At 51.9% G+C, this 21,618-nt stretch overlaps 5 protein-coding genes across 5 annotated transcripts; 3 read left to right on the top strand and 2 right to left on the bottom strand.

Moving 5' to 3' along the window:
* The first annotated feature begins 3,987 nt into the window (after nucleotides 1-3,987).
* Nucleotides 3,988-7,409, top strand: NCU00664 (pre-mRNA-splicing factor isy-1). The gene is made up of 2 exons (XM_960711.2): nucleotides 3,988-4,211; nucleotides 4,290-7,409. Exons 1-2 carry the CDS (start codon nucleotides 4,209-4,211, stop codon nucleotides 5,004-5,006), a joined length of 720 nt encoding a protein of 239 aa, XP_965804.1. The 5' UTR covers nucleotides 3,988-4,208; the 3' UTR covers nucleotides 5,007-7,409.
* NCU00665 (Ser/Thr protein phosphatase) lies at nucleotides 5,159-7,467 on the bottom strand. The gene has a single exon (XM_960712.2). The coding sequence runs from the start codon at nucleotides 7,311-7,313 to the stop codon at nucleotides 5,427-5,429; it is 1,887 nt and encodes a 628-aa protein (XP_965805.1). The 5' UTR covers nucleotides 7,314-7,467; the 3' UTR covers nucleotides 5,159-5,426.
* A 2,261-nt stretch (nucleotides 7,468-9,728) lies between these two features.
* NCU00666 (hypothetical protein) lies at nucleotides 9,729-12,174 on the top strand. The gene is made up of 3 exons (XM_960713.2): nucleotides 9,729-10,183; nucleotides 10,262-11,206; nucleotides 11,285-12,174. Exons 1-3 carry the CDS (start codon nucleotides 10,042-10,044, stop codon nucleotides 11,392-11,394), a joined length of 1,197 nt encoding a protein of 398 aa, XP_965806.1. The 5' UTR covers nucleotides 9,729-10,041; the 3' UTR covers nucleotides 11,395-12,174.
* A 585-nt stretch (nucleotides 12,175-12,759) lies between these two features.
* On the bottom strand, nucleotides 12,760-14,480 carry vma-11 (vacuolar membrane ATPase-11). Its single transcript, XM_960714.3, has 6 exons — nucleotides 14,095-14,480; nucleotides 13,926-13,956; nucleotides 13,767-13,849; nucleotides 13,579-13,694; nucleotides 13,308-13,478; nucleotides 12,760-13,221 (listed from the first exon to the last, which is right to left on the bottom strand). Exons 1-6 carry the CDS (start codon nucleotides 14,152-14,154, stop codon nucleotides 13,179-13,181), a joined length of 504 nt encoding a protein of 167 aa, XP_965807.1. The 5' UTR covers nucleotides 14,155-14,480; the 3' UTR covers nucleotides 12,760-13,178.
* A 1,421-nt stretch (nucleotides 14,481-15,901) lies between these two features.
* Nucleotides 15,902-20,930, top strand: rgf1 (rho guanyl nucleotide exchange factor 1). Its single transcript, XM_960715.3, has 3 exons — nucleotides 15,902-19,202; nucleotides 19,262-20,109; nucleotides 20,169-20,930. Exons 1-3 carry the CDS (start codon nucleotides 16,385-16,387, stop codon nucleotides 20,256-20,258), a joined length of 3,756 nt encoding a protein of 1,251 aa, XP_965808.3. The 5' UTR covers nucleotides 15,902-16,384; the 3' UTR covers nucleotides 20,259-20,930.
* Nucleotides 20,931-21,618: the final 688 nt, after the last annotated feature.

Genomic DNA, 21,618 nt, shown 5'->3' with positions numbered 1-21,618 from the left:
TCCAACTTGGACCGACGGTCACCGATAGAGACACGCCGCTTTTCCTTTCATCGTCGTCATCGGCCCCGGCAGTGACAAGGGGTAAGGAGTCTGCGGCAATGCTACCCGAAACGATCGCTCAACCCAAAATAACAACACAACCAACGATGTGCACCATTTGTTTCCAAAAAGACTGAGTCAGCCATAGGGCAGTACCGCATGCGATCTGTCCTACGATAAAAAGCCCAAATCGGCCTTCTCCCGGTCATACGGGAATGGTTTCTCCCGTTATTATCCACATACGATGGGAGAACCAAAGCATCATCCAGCCATTCAAGCAGCAGTTGCAATTCCAACGTTCTGTCTCCTCAACCACACAACAACTCTCAATGTTCGCATCCTCAGCACCCATCGACGTCTCAACCCAATACGATCAAGGGCCCTGTTGTGATCCCTGACGGAACTCCGGGCAACTCCATTTCAAGTCGATGACAACCACTGCCATCCAGATCATCACCCACAACAATACAAAGATCCCCGTATCGTCCACCACATGCACGTGTCAACTTCCCAGACTACCACTCGTTCATTGCCCTCAAAGTATCACAGCATCCTCCACACATCCTCCCCGCCTCATAGTCATCCAGTCCTCCAGCTCCTCCAGCTCCTTCATACTCCTGGTACCCCAATCATCCACGATCCTTCATAATCTCATCCATCATTCTCCCTCCACACAACGGGACATGGAACCCTTCCACCCAACTTCTGACCTTTAGTCCCATCTGCTTCTTAAAACTGCACTGCTACCGTTCCACTTGCATGTATAGCCATGGCGCTTCGAAGCTACCTTACCCGTATGCATGTCAATTTGGTATCTTGAGATGTGATGGGATAGCCCAAGCCCAAAAATCTGCCCCATCTTCCCCCAATTTTGTGATTGTCTAAGGTCTGACTGTTTGTGAGTGGTTAGGTAATGATTCAATACCCGAGTCCTACCTAGTTGTCCGAACGGAAGTGGGTATAGATGATACTGTTAGTATGTGCTGTAAACATCGGTTAGATGTAAAGGAAGCAAAGGCCAACAAAAGTAGATGGAGACAAAAGTGAAGCTTACTTCTCGGGTTGGATCTATTGTGTCTTTCCGTATTCGCTTCGTATGCATATCGATACATCCTACTCATCCACCATCCGGCCGCCCACTTACTCTAGACACTCTTAATCAACCTCGAGAAGGTGAATCTATAGTATTCCGTCTTTGCATCGGGGAACGTGTGCTAAATCGCCACTATCTTACGACCTTTGTGTTATTCTAGTTAACTATTGATCTATCAACTTCTCAACTGCCTCTCAACCTGTCTACGCTGGCGACTGAATCGATACCTCTCTATATTAGTTTCGCCCCCTCTTCCCTCGTCAAGCCCCACCTCCTTTTCGTAGCAACACAGCGTAGCTTCAGGGTCTTGCAGCCGCAGCAGCAGCAGCAGCAGCAGCAGCAGGCATTGAACTACAACGACGAATAGGCCCGTCCGTCTCTATGAAACCCTGCGAGATTACATTGCAAAATCGTACTCAGATCCCTGTATGCACAGCCCGCTTTGAATCTGGCCTGATCCGTCCGGTCCGGTCCGGTGAAAGATGATGGGCGTCCGTCCGTCTAGATGCCTCCTCCGCGGTACGATACGGAACGGGAACCATCGGACTGACTGATGGAACTGAATCGTGAGTTTATAAAGACCCCACCTGACGTAGAACCAGAACGGCAAACCCGGACCCCCGGGCTCCCCGGCCCGGAGATAACGGGAAAGGGAACTACGGATTGGGTCCCCTTTGGTCGATCACGGTCTGGGCCTTTGATGGACTATTTATTACATACTTCCGGAGATCACTGCCACGGTGATAAGACATGCATATGAGAGAACTTATCGAGGTCTAGGCGTCTTGTCACCTCATATAAGGTACACTAGAAAGTCTAGATACTATCGTACATCCCAACCTCAACCGCATGTCTCCTGAGGGTAGCCCATATGCATACATGTATAGTTTGTCAGCGATAGCATTACACACTCTCGTTCAAGACAGCAACCCAAAGAAAAAAATGGTGATATGAACGACAACGAATAAAAGATTTATTAAAAACAGAGAAAAGAGAAACAAATGACAATGACACGGAGGGCCCTCAGATTAGCTCTCTTAAGTTCTCACTGACAACACGAGCCAAATCTCCTTTCAGTGATAGAAAGGTTGTTTGTAGACCTATAGCTCTGCTGCCTGCAAATTTGGCTTTTTGGAATTCAGTCATCACCGGGCTCCGTGTTCATTGTTTGGGAAGAGAAAAGGGGGAAAGGTGTAAGGCTCTCTCCATCTCGGTTCCAAGGTCCCCAGGCAGAGTGTAAAGTCTACCTGCAAACCCCCTCCGATTGAAAACTACAATTTTATCCGTCACCGGTGCTGCTCTAGACGCAAAGAAGGCGCCCTGTCTTCCCTACAAGCCTTCTGTCGTTGAAAACAGAAAGCGAGAGAAGCAAGCACGATCGTTTGCATCGGCGCACCTCTGGCCGTTGGCTTATCGTCATTGCGGGCTGCAGACAGTGATATGGAAATATGGAAGTAGGGAGAGGGGGTGATAAAAGCCAGGAGGATAGTCCGCCCATAACCATGGTGTAGTAGGGTAACGTACCTCGCGCGAAGGGGAATACTCGTGCGGCAAGCACATGAGACCTTTTCTGCCTCACGCTAGCGATGGGACACGAACCCTTACTGGTGAAGGCGAGAGTTTCGGTGAGAGTAACTTTCCCAGCCAGGCATTGCGGCGGCAATGGTAGTGCTTGGTGCGCGGTGCGCGTCCCAAGTACTCCAAGTTGTGGAAAGGACAGCCACACTAACTAACACTTGTTCTTCATCCAGACACCTGCAAAGATGATTCTGCCGCTCTGGACCAAGGCTGACTGATAACCTCGACAGCTAGCAGAACGTATCTCACATGATGCCCGTCTTGGAAAACCAAAACGGGACATCCAGCCTTGCGGCAACCAAGCCCCGATCCTTCCATAGGGTAAGGGGTTCGTAACTTCTGGTTAAGAACCACTCCATGGGTAGGATTCGGCGATTTATAAGGCTGGCTGTGAGACGTTCATGCTGGGTAGACGGTCGAGGCTACAGCCGGACCAGGTCCAGAGCAGAGGACCAGGTGTACACATGTCCGGATGGGGGTGCATGTGAACTGATGAGGAAAGGAGGAGGGGAAATGTAAAAGTATGGTGGAAGTAGTGCAGAAAGTTGTGGGGTACGAGTTGTTGAAGAGGCCTGCTCAGATATCCGTTCTTGTTGGGCTTTCATCTTCTGCCAGATGGTTCGTCGACTCCTCGAAGAGGAAAGATGCCCCTATCGGTGGAATCAAGACACCCTGAATTGTGATGGTCTTCTTCACTGCAGGGCCCCAGGAGTAGATGAAAGAAGTGGCAATGGAACTAGAAAGTGGTAAGTGAGTTCGTGATAGGTAGCTGAAGGTATTGGCTTGAGGAGGGGTGGTTGTGATTCGAAGAGGGTTCGTTGCCAGGCGCTGATAGATTGAGGCTGCAAAAATGAAAGGTCAAAAGCATGAAAGAAAAAATGGAAGTATAGAAAAGGATGGTGATAGAGTGTTGGCTCGCTTCATAGGTAGACCTCGGTTCGCATGCTCATTCAAGAAGAGCGATGTGCATCCTCGGGCATCGCCAGACGTGAAAGGAGCTACTCAGCTGGAAGCCGAACCAAACCGAGCCTCTCAAGTTTGCAGTGACTTCCAGAGCCGCGCGATACTGCGGCAATAAAATAGAATCCCGCGTTCTGAGGATGGCTGTAGATTTTCGTCGTTCGAATGGTAAAGTTCAAGGTGTAGAGGTAATCAATCTGGTGACTTGTTGGATGCAGGTTGAGATTCAGGACGGACGCGTTCGAATTGCGGCGCCCCGTAATCATCTGCAGTGGAGCTCGGGCCACAATCACAGAAACGCCACACCACCAAACAAACGAGGCATCACAGCCTTGCAGCCTTCTGTCTTGTACCAGTACATCATCTTCGAATTTCCGGCAATACGTAAAATCCACGGCTGGCCACAGTTAGACTTTCCACTGCGCCTTCAATCCCCAGCCGATCCTACTTGCCTCGTCTCAGGAGCAAGCTTAGGTTATCAATCACAATACCCTTCCACGCCTAATTTCCCCCGCGCAACCCATAATCACCATCCAAAATGGTATGTTCCTGATTAATCCCACTGTTCGACTCTTCTATCGGTCTGTACAATCCGTGTACTAACAATGTCCCAACCCAGGCACGCAACTCCGAAAAAGCCCAGTCGATGCTCTTCCGCTTTCGCGAAGCGCAAGCCGCCGACCTGGGCATCATCGACGCCGGGCGCACGCGCCGCCCGCGCTCCATCACCGAGCAAGACAGCATTCCCGCATGCGAAAAGTGGCGAGGCCAAGTCCTCAAGGAAATCTCCCGCAAGGTGTCCCGCATCCAAGACCCAGCCCTATCCGACTACCAGATCCGCGACCTCAACGATGAGATCAACAAGCTCATGAGAGAAAAACACATGTGGGAGGTGCAGATCCGCAACCTGGGCGGACCGAACTACATGCGCTCGGGAGGGAAAGTGTACGACGAAGCCGGGCGGGAGATCCCTGGTGGAGGGAGGGGGTACAAGTACTTTGGCAGGGCGAGAGAGTTACCCGGTGTGAAGGAGCTGTTTGAGGCGGCGGCGAGGGCGAAGCAGGATGATGAGAAACCATTGGAGACGAGAGATGATTTAAGGAAACAAGTGGATGCGGCGTATTACGGGTATGCGCCGGACGAGGAGGACGAGAAGCTGTTGGCGTATGAGGCGGCAAGGGAGAGGCAGGCGTTTGAGAACCTGGCGAAGGCGGCGGCGGGATTGGAGCCGCCTCCCGGATGGGAACCGTTGCCGGAGTGGGAGCTTCCTACGATGGACGAGGTTGCGCAGGAGCTTATTGACAGGAGGAGGCGGAGGCTGTTGGATCAGTTGTAGCCTGGCGATGACTGAAATGATTTGTAATTGGGTCTGTGGGAAGAGGAGAAGGGGGCACATGTCGGTTGCGCGGGCATGGTGATGGTTCGTTTTGTAGCATTTACACGGATACGGCGCGGCGTTCAAGGCGCAGAGTAATGGGATACATGATACTTTGGCGGGTTCGACAACCAGGTTCAGCTCAAGTGCTGGGTTTATATTCGTTTTGCGCACAGTACTCGCTATGTTACCATTGTTATTTACAGTCTGAAATCATTATCCCGTTCATAATTCATATTTGATCCCTCAATCCAGCCAGGTCATCAAGAAATAGACGCCAATGTAACACATCCCGTACCGCATGACCGAGCCCCGTCTCAGGCCGCCGTGCCTTCAGTTTCCCGTGCCAGCGAGATTATATGAACAACATGGCTGTTGTGCCTAACAGTTAGCAGGCCAGTTCTCCTTAATCCAGCCCGCCATCAATTCCGTAAAGGTCCCATTGACATATCTCTTGGCATCATCATTAGTGTAGTCGCCTCCGGAGATCTTCAGCGCAACCATGACCCATGGTTGAATGAAATCAAAGAACACGAGATCAACCTTTTCAGGCTTCTCGCCCTCCTCCTTGGGCGAGAACCCAACTTCGGCCTGGATGCAGTTAGGCACGACATAGAAGTTAATGGCAGAGTGGATAGCATCATCGCCATCGTCACCAATATCATCCTTTGTCGTATAGCCTTCGATCAAAACGGGCTCCTTCTTAGAGGCGCCATCACCCGACAGGGGCTTTTGCCCGTCCACAAGACCCTCAGTCGCGAAGGAAGGCATTGGCTTCTCATGAATAATGTCCTGTGTGATGGCAAACTGCTCCGGGATGGCCATAAATCGAGCATCCATAGGAGCATGCTCCTCCATGATCCGCCCAGCGTTGTTGAGTAAGCCGATAACTTTACTGGCAACCTCGTAAGGGACGTCGGGGATGTAGTTGAGGACGCTGAGGAAGGGCGAGATGATATACGTTGTATCTCTGGTAAATTTGCCCTTGAAGACATCGAAGCGGATGGCACCGGTGTTCATGATAACCAGACGAGGGACATCTTTCCTGTCGTCGTTGATGGCGATCTCTGGAAGAACCTCCTTCTCGAGCCACGTGTAGATGCTGTCCTCGGAGGGATAGGGCGCCCTCGTCATCCACAGGTTCTTTGGTGCACAGCCGAACGTGTAGTCCAGATCGAGATCCTTGCGGGCCTGGGCGATCATTTGTGATACATTTCGGCCGTGGTCTGTAGGAAATGTGGACTTGTTCAACCCGGTGTGATAGTAGAGGCCCAGTAGGTTGTTGTCGATGTACCTACGGTGGAACGAGAATTCCGCGGCCTCAGTCGAAGGCGGCTCGTCGTCATTGACAGCAGCAGCGACGACATCTTTGGTTGTCCTCTTCAGGTCACCGTCCACCGACATCCAGCCGATCGTTTCAAAGTAACGGCCGCTGGCGATAGCGAACGATCTGGAGTCATACGCCGTCGCGTCACGCACGTGCACATGGCCGCCGAAGAACAGGATGGGCGTTAATCGATTCTGCTTACGAATGGCTGTAAAGATCTCCTTGAACTCGGGCATCTTCACGCCGACGTGACCAATCACCACAAACACATCGGGGTTCTCCCGGATGGCGTCCTGGAACCATTGCTCCTTGATGGTCTCCCTCACGGGCTGTACCACTGTGTTATTGGCATTTCCGGTAAAGTCGAAAAGAAAACCCATGGCGACAATAGTCAGCTTCTGGTTCTTGGTCTGGAACTTGCGGTACCGCTGCGCCATGGGGATCTGCAGTCCCGTCTTAGGGTCGATGTAGTCCAGATTGGACGCAACGTACTTGTCCTGGAAGTTCGGGACGGTCCGCAGGTGTTCTCCATCGGCAGTCGAGGCATGATACAGCTCGTGGTTCCCCGTGCATATGATGTCAACGTCCTGCTCGCGGTATATGTCATAGTAGTATTTCCCCTTGGGATTCGAGGCGTCGTAGAGTCCATTTCCTTCGACGCGATCGCCGGTGTCGACAAGGAGCAGATCAACGCCCTGCCCATCTGCTTCTTCGCGGAGATGTTCGGCAAAGGATATGTAATCACCCCAGTCCGCCGAATACTGTGCTTCTTGAAGATGACCGCCATGCCAGCCGTGGGTGTCTGTCGTGTGGAGGAAGTTGAGCTTGCCCCAGACGAGGTCTCGCATAGGCGCGGCGATGGGAGATGCAGCTCCGGGCTGCGCTGCCCGTGCCAGTGTCGCAATAGCACTGGCGACAAGGATTGAGGCTTTGACAGCCATCACGAAGGCGTACCGATGTGTAACACTATACGTAACAAATATGGCTTCTGATGTAATGTCATGTACTATGCAACTGCAATGTCGGTGTCGGTTCGTCTGTACACAGTAGTCTGCTGTTTGTCATAGCGCCGACGGGCGTTGAGTTGGCCCATCAGGGTACCCGCCGGCCTCGGCAGGCAACGCTTATCGATATGCCTGCCACGGGCTCTGAGAGTTCACCTGTCAGTGGTGTCGCTTGAGGGCGTGACCGAAGCTCGCGTATTATTGTCAAGTACTTCGACGCACAGGCACGTGAAATTTCCCAATCACCGTCCGATTTAGTAGGTGAGCACATGGTGTGAATAACACCGACCAACACTCAACCATGATGGTGCAATCAGATAAAGAACAGAAGGAAATGTGGACGAGAGACTTATGATAGTACTGTGGGCTTCCAGGTTGGGGTGTCTGCTGACCAAAGATTAGATACCAACGTTGCCTTGCCCCCGTGCTTCGTGTAAGTATCAGATTCCGAAATTTCAATGGCATTGGATTGCCTTTGTTCCCACGGCGAGTGAAGAATAGTCCGACTGTTGGTCAGCCGCCGGAGATTCAGTGACCAAGCAGAACTCCATACAGGTGGATTCTGTAGTTAGTTTCACATACTCCGAGCTACTGTGTATGTACCCAACCAACCTCAGCCTGCCTCAGCCAACCTCTCCAGCTCCGCTTGACCGAGTCCTGATTCTTACCGCTGAGATATTTTGGATCTGGTGTGGACCTTGCTGGGTCCTTGGCTTCGATGCTGGATACCACGAGAAGAAGCAGAGAATGTGTCCAGTTGTCATCAACTCCCGCGTCTTTCGTAGTGAATGTACACCTCGCGCGCCACAGGGTCGAGGAGGGTCTTTTCTTGGCTACCATGGACGATCAACTGCAGGTACAAGACCTAAGTGGCCGGCCCGGAAACCCGGCCCATGTGCCGTTTTCCGATAACAAGCTGAAGACCGCGCCTTTTCCAGTTTGCAACAAGAATCGTTACACTATCAGTATGTATGTGTATGTCATGGAGACGGCTGCAACAGCGGCTCCTCCGTGGCCGTACATACATAGTCCATGACGCACTCAGCCCCGGCTCCAAATTTGACGACGGCGACCCCATACAATGATGAAGTTGAGCAGCTTCGGTGGCATTCCAAGGTGGATGCTATGTATCCAACCTCGTGGATACGGGGTTCCGGGGTCAATCGGCCGGCACACTCGGGGTTGCCAATTGCCGTTGTGCAACTTATACAATGAATGGAAGGATACCTACAATGGCTATCCATAGGTACATATCCGCTTCTTATCTCCATGTTTCGAAACAACTTCCAACTTATCGAGCTTGAACTCGGGCCCAAGACATGCATCCCCAGACAAGCACAAAGCGACACAGATATGAAGTCAAGTGAGTGTCGACCACGCATCATGTGTTTGCGGTTGTGTCTGCAGCCCAGCCGTCAGGTACGTGGCCCGGTACCTTGATGCTGTGCATTTTCCCCTCGTTCAACGCAGTCTTTCTGCTCTCTGGCGGACCGAGGTCAGGTCTCTTTCTTGTAGGAAGCAATCCATGCAGTTGCGGCGCCAAGCTTCCAACCAGAACCCCGCAGCCCCCTCCATCTTCCATATCGACAGCCACAAACCTACCCAAACACTCCATGGCGTTGAGTCTCGTTCTTCTGAAGCCCTTGCTCCACCACCACCACCATCACCACCACCATCACCAACCACGCAGCCAGGGTTCACACCTTTCCATTTGTTGGCGTATGTACCCGGCAGCGAGGCGCGCTAGAGCTGCCTTGCCTGCTTGACCGTTCCTTCATTTTGCCTGTCCAGGCTGCCGATGAAGTGCTGCGTGAGTGTGTGCCCTGCGTGTCCCTCCCCTGGTCAGATTATCGTTTTCTTTCTCTCTTCCCGTTTCCAGAACATGGTCCGAACCTAGCCCCGACGGTAAGCCTCGCTGGCCGCGCTGCCTCTTCCTCTGATTGGGTTCTCCTACAACGTTTCTCACGTGTCACCACAATCAACTTCTTGGCCCCTGATTAAAGCCCATTCTGGCTACTTTCCCCTTGGGACGTGTACATGCCTATTATGTATTGGACACTGGGCCACTGTACGGAGCTGCTACAACACTGCCTCGCAGCCGCGAAGGTAGGGGTCGATGGGACTGGGCCTTTGCTGGGCTGGGGTAGGCAAGGTAGGTAGCTCCAGCAGCTGCACAGGTCTACAGACCAGGGTTCGAGCTTGGACGGGAGTTGGTGCTGTCGAGCGACCCGGGCGAACGAGTTTGTTACCTCCCGAAACCTCCCCGCGTCTTGGTCTCGCAGAAGCTTTAAAAAGGTTATCTGTTGCTCTTCTGCCCTCTTCGAGTCTTCTTTCATCTCAGTGTTTCATTGTTTCCTCTCCCCCGTTCTCTGCGTCAAAGGCTTCGTTTCCCCGCTTTGAACAACGTTGGAATTGCTACAGGAGATCAGGTAATTGTGTCGTCTAGCACGTTGGAGTAACAAGTCTGTGCTGGTTGCCGTTCACCTACACTGACTGCACTGCTTCACCGTCACCGCGCTCAGCTGGCCTTGCTGCTACGCCTTTTCCCTCCCCCGTCCGCTGGCAGCAACTCCCCAACCTTCGTTCCGTTCTGCATTCTTCCTCCCTCTCTATCTTAGTTACTTGTAGCTTGGGGTCGACAAGAGGATCGTAGGAAATAGCAATCATGGTTACCACCGCTACTCAGGCGCCGTCTCGCCGCTTCCCATCTATGATCGAGATGGCCTCTCAAGCACCGTCTCGCCGTTTCCCTTCTATGATCGAGATGGCCGAGACTGCCTCAATTCGCTCCGTTGCACCTTCTTACAGTAAGTTCACCAAAACAGATTCACTATATCGTTCCGTCAATAAACACATGCACTGATAGTTGAATACTTACAATCTAGTCTCCGAGGTGCCTTCCTACCATTCGGATCGGTACTCGTATGCCGATCCATACAACCTTCCGGCGGAGCCTGCACCGCCTTACTCACCGCCAGCTGCAGGATGGGATATGGCTGGCCGGCTCGGTGTCCTCTCCTCTCTAGTTCCCGCAACACTTCCCGATCCGCCGGAAGAGCCCCGCCGCGAACGTAGTCGCACCCGTACCCGTGCCGGGGCCGGAACCTCGTCCTCCGGCAGTACTTCTCGGGGTACCTCGAGAACCGCCAGTAGAACTAGCGGTAGCAGAACCACTTCCGACAGCACTACTGCAACTACCACCAGCACAACACGACACCGAAACCGCCTCGGTAACCATTCGGCCGCCAATGACAGTTCGAGCACCATTGCCAGGCTCGGAAACAACCAGAATCGGAGCACCACCAACATGAGGACTAGCGCGGCCGCCAGCTCCACCTCCCTCCCCACCACCACCACCACCAACGCCGGTTCCCGTCCCGTCGCCGGCACCCGGACCCGGGCCCAGACCACCCCAGACACCCCCTCCCGATCCACCAACTCCAGCTCTCCTCCTCCCAGGGTCGGTCTTCCCCCGGTACCCTCCGGCCCGCCGTCGCGGACCGACTTCCCGGTGCTTGGCGACTTCCGCATCCCTTCCCTCTCATCCATGTCCTCCAACCCCAACCTCCGCCAATACCAAAACGTTGCGCAAAGGCGCGCAGCAGCCAACGCCTCCACCACGAACTTGGACGGTCTCAGACGGGCTCTCGATCGCATCGAGGAGGAGCGTAATAACCCCAACCCGAGCAACAACGCGGCCCGCCCGCGACCTCTCGAGGATCCGTACCTGGTAGGCGAGGAGGCGGCGGCCAAGGCGCGGCGGGAGAGGCTGGCGAGGGAGAATGGCGATATCCTGATTCAGGAGAACCATCGGTGGGATCTGTTTCTGAGTACGTTTGTCTATTCTTTCTTTTTTTGAAAATTGTTTTCCAGTCAGCAGACTTGATTTTAACCCTCTGGAAAAACAGACCTCATGAGAGAACAAGAAGAGCGCCAACCGGGCTGGCGCCGGTTCCGCAAAAACATGGAGACGCGCACCAGCAAGCTGCCTTTCCGGCTCGGCATGCGGGCGCGATAGCGTCGGGCTGTATGCCGCTTGTGTCGCGGCGAGAAGCAGCAGCAGCAGCAGCAGCAGCTTCAGAGACAGCAAGGCTGAAGAGTGTTGTTCATCGATCAGCCATCATGATGAGACGGGTTTCGTACTTTTCGTTTCTCTTTCTCTTTCTTTTTTTTTTTCGATTTCCTTTTCCTTTTCCCCTATCGTCTTTTTTCCTCACCTCGCTGGACGACACGACGCATCATCCAACGGCGTTTTGCGATTTGGGTTTTATGCTTTTCACTTTTCCTTCTCTCCTTCCATTTTAGTTTCTTGCCCTTTCTGTTTCTTCTTTTTTTCTCCTCTTCCTTCTTCTGTCGAATCAAAAAAAGGGGTATGGTATGATAAAAGCATGCCCAAGCTTGGGTTGTCGCGACGGGATCGGTTGCAGTAGCATTCTTTTCCCCAACTTCGTTTTCCTCTTCGTTTTCCTTGTCTTCATTTCATTTTTCCTTTTCCTTTCTCACTTCTGCATGGGCACGGTTTCTGACCTCTCGCTTGATCTCTTGGTCAACAGATGCACGCTTCTGTCTGGTTGCTGTGTGACATTGTCCGTCCCATTTTTTGCACTGCATGATGGCGTTGTTTTTTTTGCTACCGTGGTGCTTTGCCGATGATGTGACATGTTGTCTGGGACGGAGGTTGTTGGAAAGATTCATTCTGGCAATGGACTTGAATTTGATGACTGATATGAGCAATGTCGATGTTTTTTTTTTTTTTTTTCTTTTCTTTTTCTGAAGGCATGGGAGGAAAGTTATGGTGGATGATAAAGAAGGTCTAGCTAGGTTAGCTATTTGTTGATGTTCAGATATGTGCAAGCATGATGCTAGGGAAGAAATAAAAAACGTAGCGTTAAATTGAAAAGGTCTTCGTGGCTCAACGTTGCGATCATGCACCGATCTTCGTGTAAAACTCCACATTGAGTTTAGTTTGTGTTTGGTCTTGGTGGTGTTTGGTCTTGGTGGCAGTCTCGAGGCAGTGTCAGTTGATCTATTCTCCAAAATTATTGTCTCGAATCATATTTTAATGCTGGAGCCCGGAAGAGATGATTTAATGGTGATCACGTGTGTTGTTAGTAATACGAGTCATCGTCTATGAATGTCAGTTAGCAAGGCATAAGAAGTGGTAAGGTGACTTTCATATGTCCGAATGTGGTGATGAACTAGCCATGCTTCCGTTACATCTAGGATTTTATGGCACTGCGTTTCTGGTTTAATCTAGTCCCATGGCGTTGCTCATAGTCTCTGTCATAGCCTATCCATGTTGTCACAGTAAGTAGGTTTGAGGGCTGAGGGCAACATCAGAATCGACGAGTGAGATATTGAGGATGAAGAAGGAAACAGGATAAGGGTTCTTTTATGCGATGACAAGACCAGATGGGATGAAATGCCAAAGACACAGGTGCTGGCATGCCGTACCATCAACATCAATTAATGTTGACTTCTGCCTCTATATTTCTACTTCGACCCGACCAAGACCGTAACCCAAAACAAATAAGCCAAGTAGCAACAGCAATCCCGTTTAAACGCCAGGCCAAAATGCTAAACACTTTCGGGTCAGCGCCCCCAATGTACCCATCCATTCAGCTGTCGTACGTCTCATCCTTTCCTGAACAAGGCTCGTGCTTTCGTTGTTGGAGCGCATATCCCGTCCAGTCCTTGCTCATACCAAGTTTGTGTACACCGATAGTAAACCACAACCTTATTTTTCTCTCGATTTCTTTCTGGGATGGTTGCCCCTCGAAAACTCAACTCGAAGTCAAATATTTAGCCCTTGCTCTTGGTGTTGAGGATGAGGGCAACAATGAGGCTAAGCACCAAACCTTGGTCAGCATATTGTTCAAAACTCTGAAACGATAGCTCACCAGCCAGGGGGTTAGTTAGTTGAAATCTTACCCATAAAGACCAAGGACTTCGCCGAAAATGAGGATCAGAACCATGCCGACAAAGATCCTCGACTGTAGCATGAACGAACGGACGCCCTTGTCGCCTACGATACCAATGCAATAGCCCGCGGCGAGACCGGTGAGGCCGACTGAAAGACCGCATGCAAGATGCATGAAGCCACTGTGGTGAGAACCGACCGTCAGTTGTGCCCTTCACAAAATATGTGACATCCATAACCTGAGTCTGTAAACCCAGAGACGTCGTCGGTCATGAAACGTACTTGAACAAGCTGTAATGTTGGCCGGATCCTGGCGGCCCGAGATCTTGTGCAATCAGGACAGCTACAACGAGGGCGTAAACGGCAATAATACCGGACATGACGACGGGAATCAAGCACTATCGGTCGTAGGAGAGCATGTTAGTCTCTGCATATGAGTACTATAGCCATGTTGCTAGCGGGGAACTAACCTTCATGATGAGGTCCGGCCGGAAGGTACCCACGCCGGCGATACCGATGCCAGACTTGGCTGTGCCATATGCAGCGCCCGCGCCTGTACAATTGGAAACGACATGGTCAGCGTTTGTGATGTTGGTAAGGCGTCAAGTTGGGATTTGGGAGAAGCGTACTGCCAAAGATCATGGCGGCTGCGATGCCGGCCTGGTAAGAGAGAACATTGTTAGTGGGCCTTGACATTGTTCTTGTCGAGTGACGGTTGCGTGGTGATGTCCCTTCCTATCCTAGCTGCACCTTGTTGGCCACCGGGGATGGGTGGTTTCGCGACTGCTGTTGACGTACCATGCCAATGAACGGCGCGAACTTGGGGGCAAGTTCCGAATCGGCCATGATTTCGGCCATGGTTATAGCTTGTAGACAAGAGACTGAATCAGAATGTTGGCGACGATAGTATGAAGCGCAGGGAAACTGGCAAAAGTTGGGGAGCCAGGCGCTGTGAGGTCGAGTGGGATGTTCGTCAGTTGGAGACTCGAGACGCTGCTTCCTGGTTCAATGGAGACAGCCGACGCAACGACGCACTCCAGCAATGCAGCGGGAAGCTTGGACCACTGCCGCCTGCCCCAGGCTGGCTTGGCGTCCAGACAGTTAGCGTGGACGGTCACGTGCAAGCTCAGGAACATCTTCGGTGCATGCAGGCTTGGCTTTTGACTGGTGCATCAATATCACTGCAAGATGGATGCCGCGATAAACTTTAACACTCATCGGGCAATGATGGAATTGGTACTCAGCGACGGCCTCCAATTGACTTGATGAAGACTAGCCAGCTGTTTGGCAGAGCCTCTCGGGTTCAAGTCAGCGGCATGGCATCATCCAAATTGTATATTTGACCGAACTCTGGAAGGCACAAGTTAGGTAGTCTAGATGAATCATATCGATGCGAATTGAACAACAGTTGCTCAAGCTGACGGAAACATGAAGCCCGGGTGGCGCCAAATGCGTCCCGTAAGGTGACGCTCTCATGATTCTGTTCCCCTTATTTGTGTAAGCTCAACCGTACTTGAACCAGTGCGTTAAAGACATTGATTGCATGGTGTTCTGACATTTCGGGTAACCCTCTCATTGTTCATACGAACCCCGCTTGACGAACACAGTGACAGTAGGATTGACTTGATTGGAGATAGGGCTGCCTCCAACCACCTAACAATGGAATCATATCGTCGAGTCTTTCACACTTCCTCAGCCTTGCTCAGTGCCAATGGCATCATCGCTATTCAACGCCGTGCCACTTGGATGAGAAATTCTCTATACTGGATGATGCTCTATCGCAGATTCCAAAAACAGTCAAGGATGGACTCGAAGTTGTAATAAGTTGAACCCCTTTTGTGCCCCTAGTCGACGGGGAATCGCCTCCCCGCAATTCTAGGAACAACAACGTTCTGACCTGGTGGATCGCCTAACCACCGAGCAACAAGTGACAATTCGATCTCCCCATCGCAAGCTGAACATCAACCCAGTTCATCTCGCTGAACTTCTTGATTAAAATCTCTTGAACCCCAGATCTAGAAAAGTTGACCGGGACATGACTTTTTACGCATCTACACGGCTTCTCCCAGTATAACATCAGCCCCCATTCCGTATCACAACCGCCCGGAAGTGCAACAAAACGACCTCGGAGCGCACGCGGGCATAGGTATTTTGCTGCACCCTCGTAAACAATCCGACTGATCGGCCATCTGGCGGCACAGCCAACCCGGGCAGGACAAGCTATCAAGAACGGGGGATGTGATAGGACAGCCCATCTAGAATAATACCATCCTCCTCCCTCCATCTTGACGTTCCATCTTCACGTTCTTGTTGTATCGTGATGTTTCTCATTTTTGACCAGACCACTGCCATGCTTGGCGTATCTGCCTCTTCACCTGCACCTACCTCTAACATCTGAACATCAAAAGTTAGGTAGCTAGCTGTGGTCAAGAGTCCCGTCGTTGATCCAGATGCAGCCAACCAAGGAAGACGGGACCAGATCAAAGCCCACGCTGGTTCCTGATGCTCCACTTTTGATTGCAAATGGCCCCTGTAGAAGCCCTGCGCTCAGTGGTCGGTCATTCGGTCGGGTCCCATCAGCCATCCCATCAGCCATCATCCACCGCACACCTCTGCCCTGGCCTGGCTGTAGGAGTGTAGTTCGACATTCCAGCCCCGTACCCGTACATTGGCGACCTTGACCCTTCAGTTCCTCTCCCCCTCTCCGTCTCCGTCTCCGTCTCCGTCCCCGTCCCCGTCTACCGTGTTCCAATCGACGACAGAGAGGTAGACCAACTGAAGGCCGTGCTTCTTGCTGCGCAGGTGGTCGGCTACACTTGGCGAGTAGATTGCAGATTGCCTGCACAGTTTCGTACCTCTACCGAATCGACCTGTCCATCAGACCTACCTACCTACCTACCTACCTACCCTACCGTACCTGTACAGCGCCCCAGCACCGCCGCCGACCGAAGAACAATCGAAATACCTACGACAGGAGCGAGCGAGCGAGCGAGCACCTCGCATCAACCTCTAGCCTGCATCGCACCAGCAGCACCACCCGACTCGCCTCCCTCGCCAGCCGTCCGCCCGCCCGCCCGCCGCCGCCGTCATGGCCGACTATCATCAAGACCCCCGGTCCCGATCCAATCACCCGCAGTACGGCCCTCCCCCCGGCAGTCGCGGTGGTGACGGCTACGGACAACGAGATGCCGCCTTCTCCAACATCTTCGGCGCCGCCCCGCCCCCCGGCCGATCGCATACCATGACTTCCTCCGTCCCACCCCCTATGATGCACCTCAACGAGGGCCGAACCCATACCATGTCGTCCACGTCGGGAGCCTCCATGCAGAGACCGCCGCAACAGCGCCCCCCACCGCCCGGCGGACCCGGAGGAGGAGGCAGTGGATCAGGGGAAAGAGGAGGCTATGGTGACCCCCGGGCGCGCCTTGACACGAATGGATACGGCCAGAGCCAGCGCTCCGTCTCCGCCGGACAGCAAGTTCCCTCTGCTCAGTACCTACAACAACAACAAGCGGCGCGACGACCCCCTCCTGGCGCCTACCCCCCTCAACATGCTCCGAGGGGCGACTCTGTGAGGGCCGATTCTCTTAGGGGCCCTGCGCCCCAGGGTTTCTACAACAATGCCTCGCGATCTCCTGCCCAGGCTTATTACAACCAGCCGGGGGGCAGACCGGCGCCGGCCTTGAACTCCGACCCCTACCGATCACAGTCGCTTGCGAGCGTTCCCCGGCCACAGATGTATCAGGGTTCGACCCCGCAACAGTCGCCAGCCAACGCTTTCCGCCAGGCTCAATACACTGGGAGCTCGGCTCGGACAACCGCACAGGGGCGCATTGTGCCCGAGAGGCATATGGAAGACCGTGCCATGTCCATGACCGGCTACCCCTCATACGACCGCGATGCCCACCAAACTCCTAGCGGAAGAGTCATACCCAACAGGAGGGCACCAGGATCCAGCCCAGACCATGGCCCTGCCCCTTCGCAATACCCAGCTCCCGGAAGCCAGTCGGGAAGAACGGTCAGCATCACGTCCACGACAACCGTCGACCCGAATGGGCGAACCATGTCCATGGCGTCCACTATCGCTCCTTCGATAGCGCCGACGGAACGGAACGAAGATGGGACCTTGGTACATCGCTACTCGGGCGGCGCATCGTCCATGACGGGCGACCGGCCCGTTACCGTCAAAATCAGGATGCCTCTGGTATACCCGGCTCTTCTGTCCCGCGTGGCCGAAACGTTCCGGCGCAAGATTGTTGTAGGAGATAGGACCAAGAACGAACTGACCTACAAGAACGCTTTCAGCGGTGCCGAAGCCGTCGATGTGCTGTCATACATTATCAGGACGACGGATCGAAACTTGGCCCTGTTGCTGGGTAGAGCTTTGGACGCCCAAAAGTTCTTCCACGATGTTACCTACGAACACCGCCTGAGAGATTCAACCTACGAAATGTACCAATTCAGGGAAACACTGACCGATGACGAGAAGCCAGCGGTCAATGGTGTTTTTGTCCTGCTATCCGAATGTTACTCTCCAACATGCACACCCGATCAGCTCTGCTACTCTATCGCATGCCCTCGCCGTCTCGAGCAAATGGCCAAGCTGAACCTGAAGGGAGGAATTGGCCTCAAGCAAGAAGGAAAAGCCGCGGTCAACGATGACGATGTTGACCAGACCGACGAGCAAAAGTTGTGGATTAACAGCGTACCAAAGGAGATTGCGGACAGTATCGGCGACAGAGAGAAGAAGAGGCAAGAGGTTATTAGTGAGATCTGCTACACAGAAAGGGACTTTGTCAAGGATCTCGAGTATCTGCGAGATTTCTGGATCTACCCTCTCAAGGGCAAGATCAACGGCCATTCTCCGATTCCTCTACAACGGCGGGAGCGCGTTGTACGGACAATCTTCACCAACATTATCGATCCTCCAAGCATTCACGGCGTCAGTTCAAAGTTCGCCAAGAGTCTCACTGAACGGCAACAAAAGACGCCAGTCGTTCAAAATATTGGAGATATCTTTTTGGAATTTGTCCCTCAATTCGAACCATTCATCCTTTACGGTGCGAAGCAGCTGGAAGGCAAATTCGAATTCGAGAACGAACGGTCCATCAACAAGGACTTTGCAAGATTTGTGGACGAGGTTGAACGCCGCAGAGAGTCGAGAAAGCTGGAGCTGAACGGTTACCTCACCAAGCCAACCACACGTCTGGCGAGATATCCTCTACTTCTAGAAAACGTTCTCAAGTATACGGAAGAAGGTAATCCGGACAAGGAGGATCTTCCCAAGGTCCTGACTATGATCAGAGATCTCTTGAGCAGGGTTAACGCGGAGTCGGGCAAGGCTGAAAACCGCTTCAACCTGCGCCGTCTGCACGAGCAGCTCAAGTTCCGCCCCAACGACAAGATGGACCTCAAGCTTACGGACGAGGGTCGTGAGCTTGTATACAAGGCTCAGTTCAAGAAGTCGCCAACAGAAAATGCTGATCTCACGGCTTTCCTGTTCGATCACGCAGTTCTCCTTGTGAAGATTAAACAGGTTGGCAAGACTGAAGAAATCAAGGCATACCGCAGACCTATTCCCTTGGAGCTACTTTCTATCAAGGAAATGGAGGAAATCATTCCTTCAGGGGCTGTCAAAAGGTCTTCATCAAGCTTGCTGCCTGCTCTACGCACGACCACCGACGCCAAGAAGGGTGATGGATGGCCGATCACGTTCCGACATCTCGGAAAGAACGGCTACGAACTAACGGTGTACGCGTCGAATCAGGCAGGACGACAGAAATGGCTCGAGTTTATCGATGCTGCTCAGCAGCAGCTCAGGGCCCGTGCGGATTTCTTGAACACTACGATAATATCGTATGGTTACTTTGCCGGTCCCAACAAGGTCAACTGCGCCACGCCGTTCGGTAAGCACTTTAGGACGGCCCAGTCAAGTATCAGAGCTCTTGTGCTAACAAAAATACAGATGGTGGAAGGAAGATCATCTATGGTACGGACCAGGGTATCTTTGTCTCCGATCGTAAGACCAAGGAGATACCACCGAAGCGTGTTATCGATGTGCAAAACGTCACCCAAGTCGACGTGTTGGAAGAGTATTCACTGCTGTTGGTGCTTTCCAACAAGTCTTTATACTCGTACCAACTGGATGCGCTCAACCCCAACGAGCCGATTTCATCTAAGCGTGGCAAGAAGATCCAAAGTCACTGCAACTTCTTCAAGATCGGCATCTGCCTCGGCCGACATCTTGTGTGCGCCGTCAAGAGCTCCGCGCTGTCAACTACGATCAAGGTGTACGAGCCGAATGATGCCATGTCGGGCGCCAAGAAGCAAAGGGGTCTCAGCAAGATGTTCAACGCCGGACAGGACGAACTCCGGCCATTCAAGGAGTTCTATATCCCAACGGAATCCTCATCGGTACACTTCCTCAAGTCCAAGCTTTGCGTTGCATGCGCCCGCGGCTTCGAGGTTGTCAGTCTCGAGACCCTCGAGACGCAGTCCCTTCTCGATCAGGCCGACACATCGCTCGATTTTGTCCAGAGGAAGGAAGGCGTCAAGCCCATCCATATCGAGCGCCTCAACGGCGAGTTCCTCCTCAACTACAGCGAGTTCTCGTTCTTCGTTAACCGCAACGGATGGCGGGCTCGTCCCGAATGGCGTCTGGATTGGGAGGGAACACCACAAGCCTTTGCGCTCAGCTATCCTTGGATATTGGCGTTTGAGCCCAACTTTATTGAGCTCAGGAACATTGATAACCTGGCGGTACATATTGTGCCGCACAAGAACATCAGGATGCTACACAGCAGTACACATGAAGTGAGCCTTAACCTAAATGTCATATATGATGGACACCTCGAAGCTAACACAACTGCCAGATTCTGTTCGCATATGAAGATGAACGTGGCGAGGATATTATCGAGGCTATCGATTTCTGGAAGAGTCAGAAAAAGTTGGCGGATGCGTAGTAGTTCTTCTCTACCATCATTCCTGGTTAAGTATCTAAGTGTAGGGCTGGCAACTTTAATATGTATCTCGCGCAAGCGGCGGTGGACATGGGGACCCGGACACAGGACAAACAACATTATGGATATGGAAGAAGCGGCGAAGAAAGGAAGAAACGGCGGGATCGAAGATATCGCAATGATGTCCTTGTTATTGTTGTTTTCGTCATCATATTTTACTTTTCTACTATTTCTTGTTTATTCTTTTTCCGACACAGAAGCCATTTACAAATTTTCTTGTTTTGGTTTTGAGCAGCAAAAAGGGAGGAAAGAAGAAGGGAGAACGGAGGACGGCACACACACACACACACACACATTCATCCGAGGCTTCCTTCCTCCTCATCTGTTTCCTCTTACTCTCTCCAGAATTTTTAATACCCTCTCTTCTTCCATCCTAACAAGAACAAAAGAGTCTCCATGGTGTTGTTGTTCCTTGGGGAGGCAAAATGACTTGAAACCCGTCTGCTGCTACAGTACACCCGATGCATTGTGCGATGTCTACGCTTGTTGGGTAGCCGCATCTTTATTTACTAAACGAGACGGGAAATAAGAAAAGTGATGTCCAGGTACTATACTATACCTACCTCCCCTCCCAAGATACAAGAAGAGGAAGGAAAGAAAGAAATACATGAGCCAGGGCGACCAAAAAGATGAGAGGAAAGTGCTGCACACATGACACATACTATAGGCAAGCTGCTACACTAGGAACTACCTTAAGAAGGCATAATAACTAACCACGTATGTATTTTTCCAATCAACCTTTTCTACAGGAACTTTATGTTCCAATACATCTCATATATGCACACATCTATTACAACAAAAGAGGAAAGGAAAAAAAAAAAGTGGAGGAAAAGCTGAGAAAAGCACAAAATAGGAAATCTTAGCTTTTTGTATGCCTGCGTAAACCCTACAACCACGCAACTTTTTTTTTTTTTATCTCTAGCTCTCAGCACACCTACTACCTACCACGTAAGCTACTGGAGGAGAGTACGACTTGTTGGAAGGTAGGTACGGACCAGGTAAGGAGCTTGCTTAGGTATATGACCCTGGTCTCCGGCGGTAAAGAAAGGTCCTGCGTGCGGTGAGGGAGGGGATTGTAGATACGTAATTAGTTAGTATAGGATTCAATAGGTCCTTAAGTATAGTTTCTAGTATGAATCTAAGATTGGTGATTGTAGGCTTTGTATTGTATAGGATAGGGTCGAGTTACTTAGACTTAAAGAGAAGGGGGGGTGGAGGTGCAATCTTCTTATAATCGCTCTATAATCTCTTCATAGTCTCTTTACAATCTCTTTACTTGTTCTAATCTCTTCATATTGTAATT

This window comes from Neurospora crassa, linkage group I (genome assembly GCF_000182925.2).
Source record: "Neurospora crassa OR74A linkage group I, whole genome shotgun sequence".
NCBI classification, from domain to species: Eukaryota; Fungi; Ascomycota; class Sordariomycetes; order Sordariales; family Sordariaceae; genus Neurospora; species Neurospora crassa.
Note: the sequence above shows the minus strand (reverse complement) of the source record. Positions and strands in the feature narration are given on the sequence as shown.

Coding starts and splice junctions, on each gene's coding strand:
- NCU00665 (XM_960712.2), bottom strand. CDS start 7,313: ATGGCTGTCAAAGCCTCAATCCTTGTCGCCAGTGCTATTGCGACACTG.
- rgf1 (XM_960715.3), top strand. CDS start 16,385: ATGGCCGACTATCATCAAGACCCCCGGTCCCGATCCAATCACCCGCAG. Junction 19,203..19,261: donor CAACTGCGCCACGCCGTTCG/GTAAGCACTTTA, acceptor ACAAAAATACAG/ATGGTGGAAGGAAGATCATC. Junction 20,110..20,168: donor TACACAGCAGTACACATGAA/GTGAGCCTTAAC, acceptor CACAACTGCCAG/ATTCTGTTCGCATATGAAGA.
- vma-11 (XM_960714.3), bottom strand. CDS start 14,154: ATGGCCGAAATCATGGCCGATTCGGAACTTGCCCCCAAGTTCGCGCCG. Junction 13,850..13,925: donor AGCCGCCATGATCTTTGGCA/GTACGCTTCTCC, acceptor CCAATTGTACAG/GCGCGGGCGCTGCATATGGC. Junction 13,695..13,766: donor GGCCGGACCTCATCATGAAG/GTTAGTTCCCCG, acceptor TACGACCGATAG/TGCTTGATTCCCGTCGTCAT.
- NCU00666 (XM_960713.2), top strand. CDS start 10,042: ATGGTTACCACCGCTACTCAGGCGCCGTCTCGCCGCTTCCCATCTATG. Junction 10,184..10,261: donor CTCCGTTGCACCTTCTTACA/GTAAGTTCACCA, acceptor CTTACAATCTAG/TCTCCGAGGTGCCTTCCTAC. Junction 11,207..11,284: donor TCGGTGGGATCTGTTTCTGA/GTACGTTTGTCT, acceptor CTGGAAAAACAG/ACCTCATGAGAGAACAAGAA.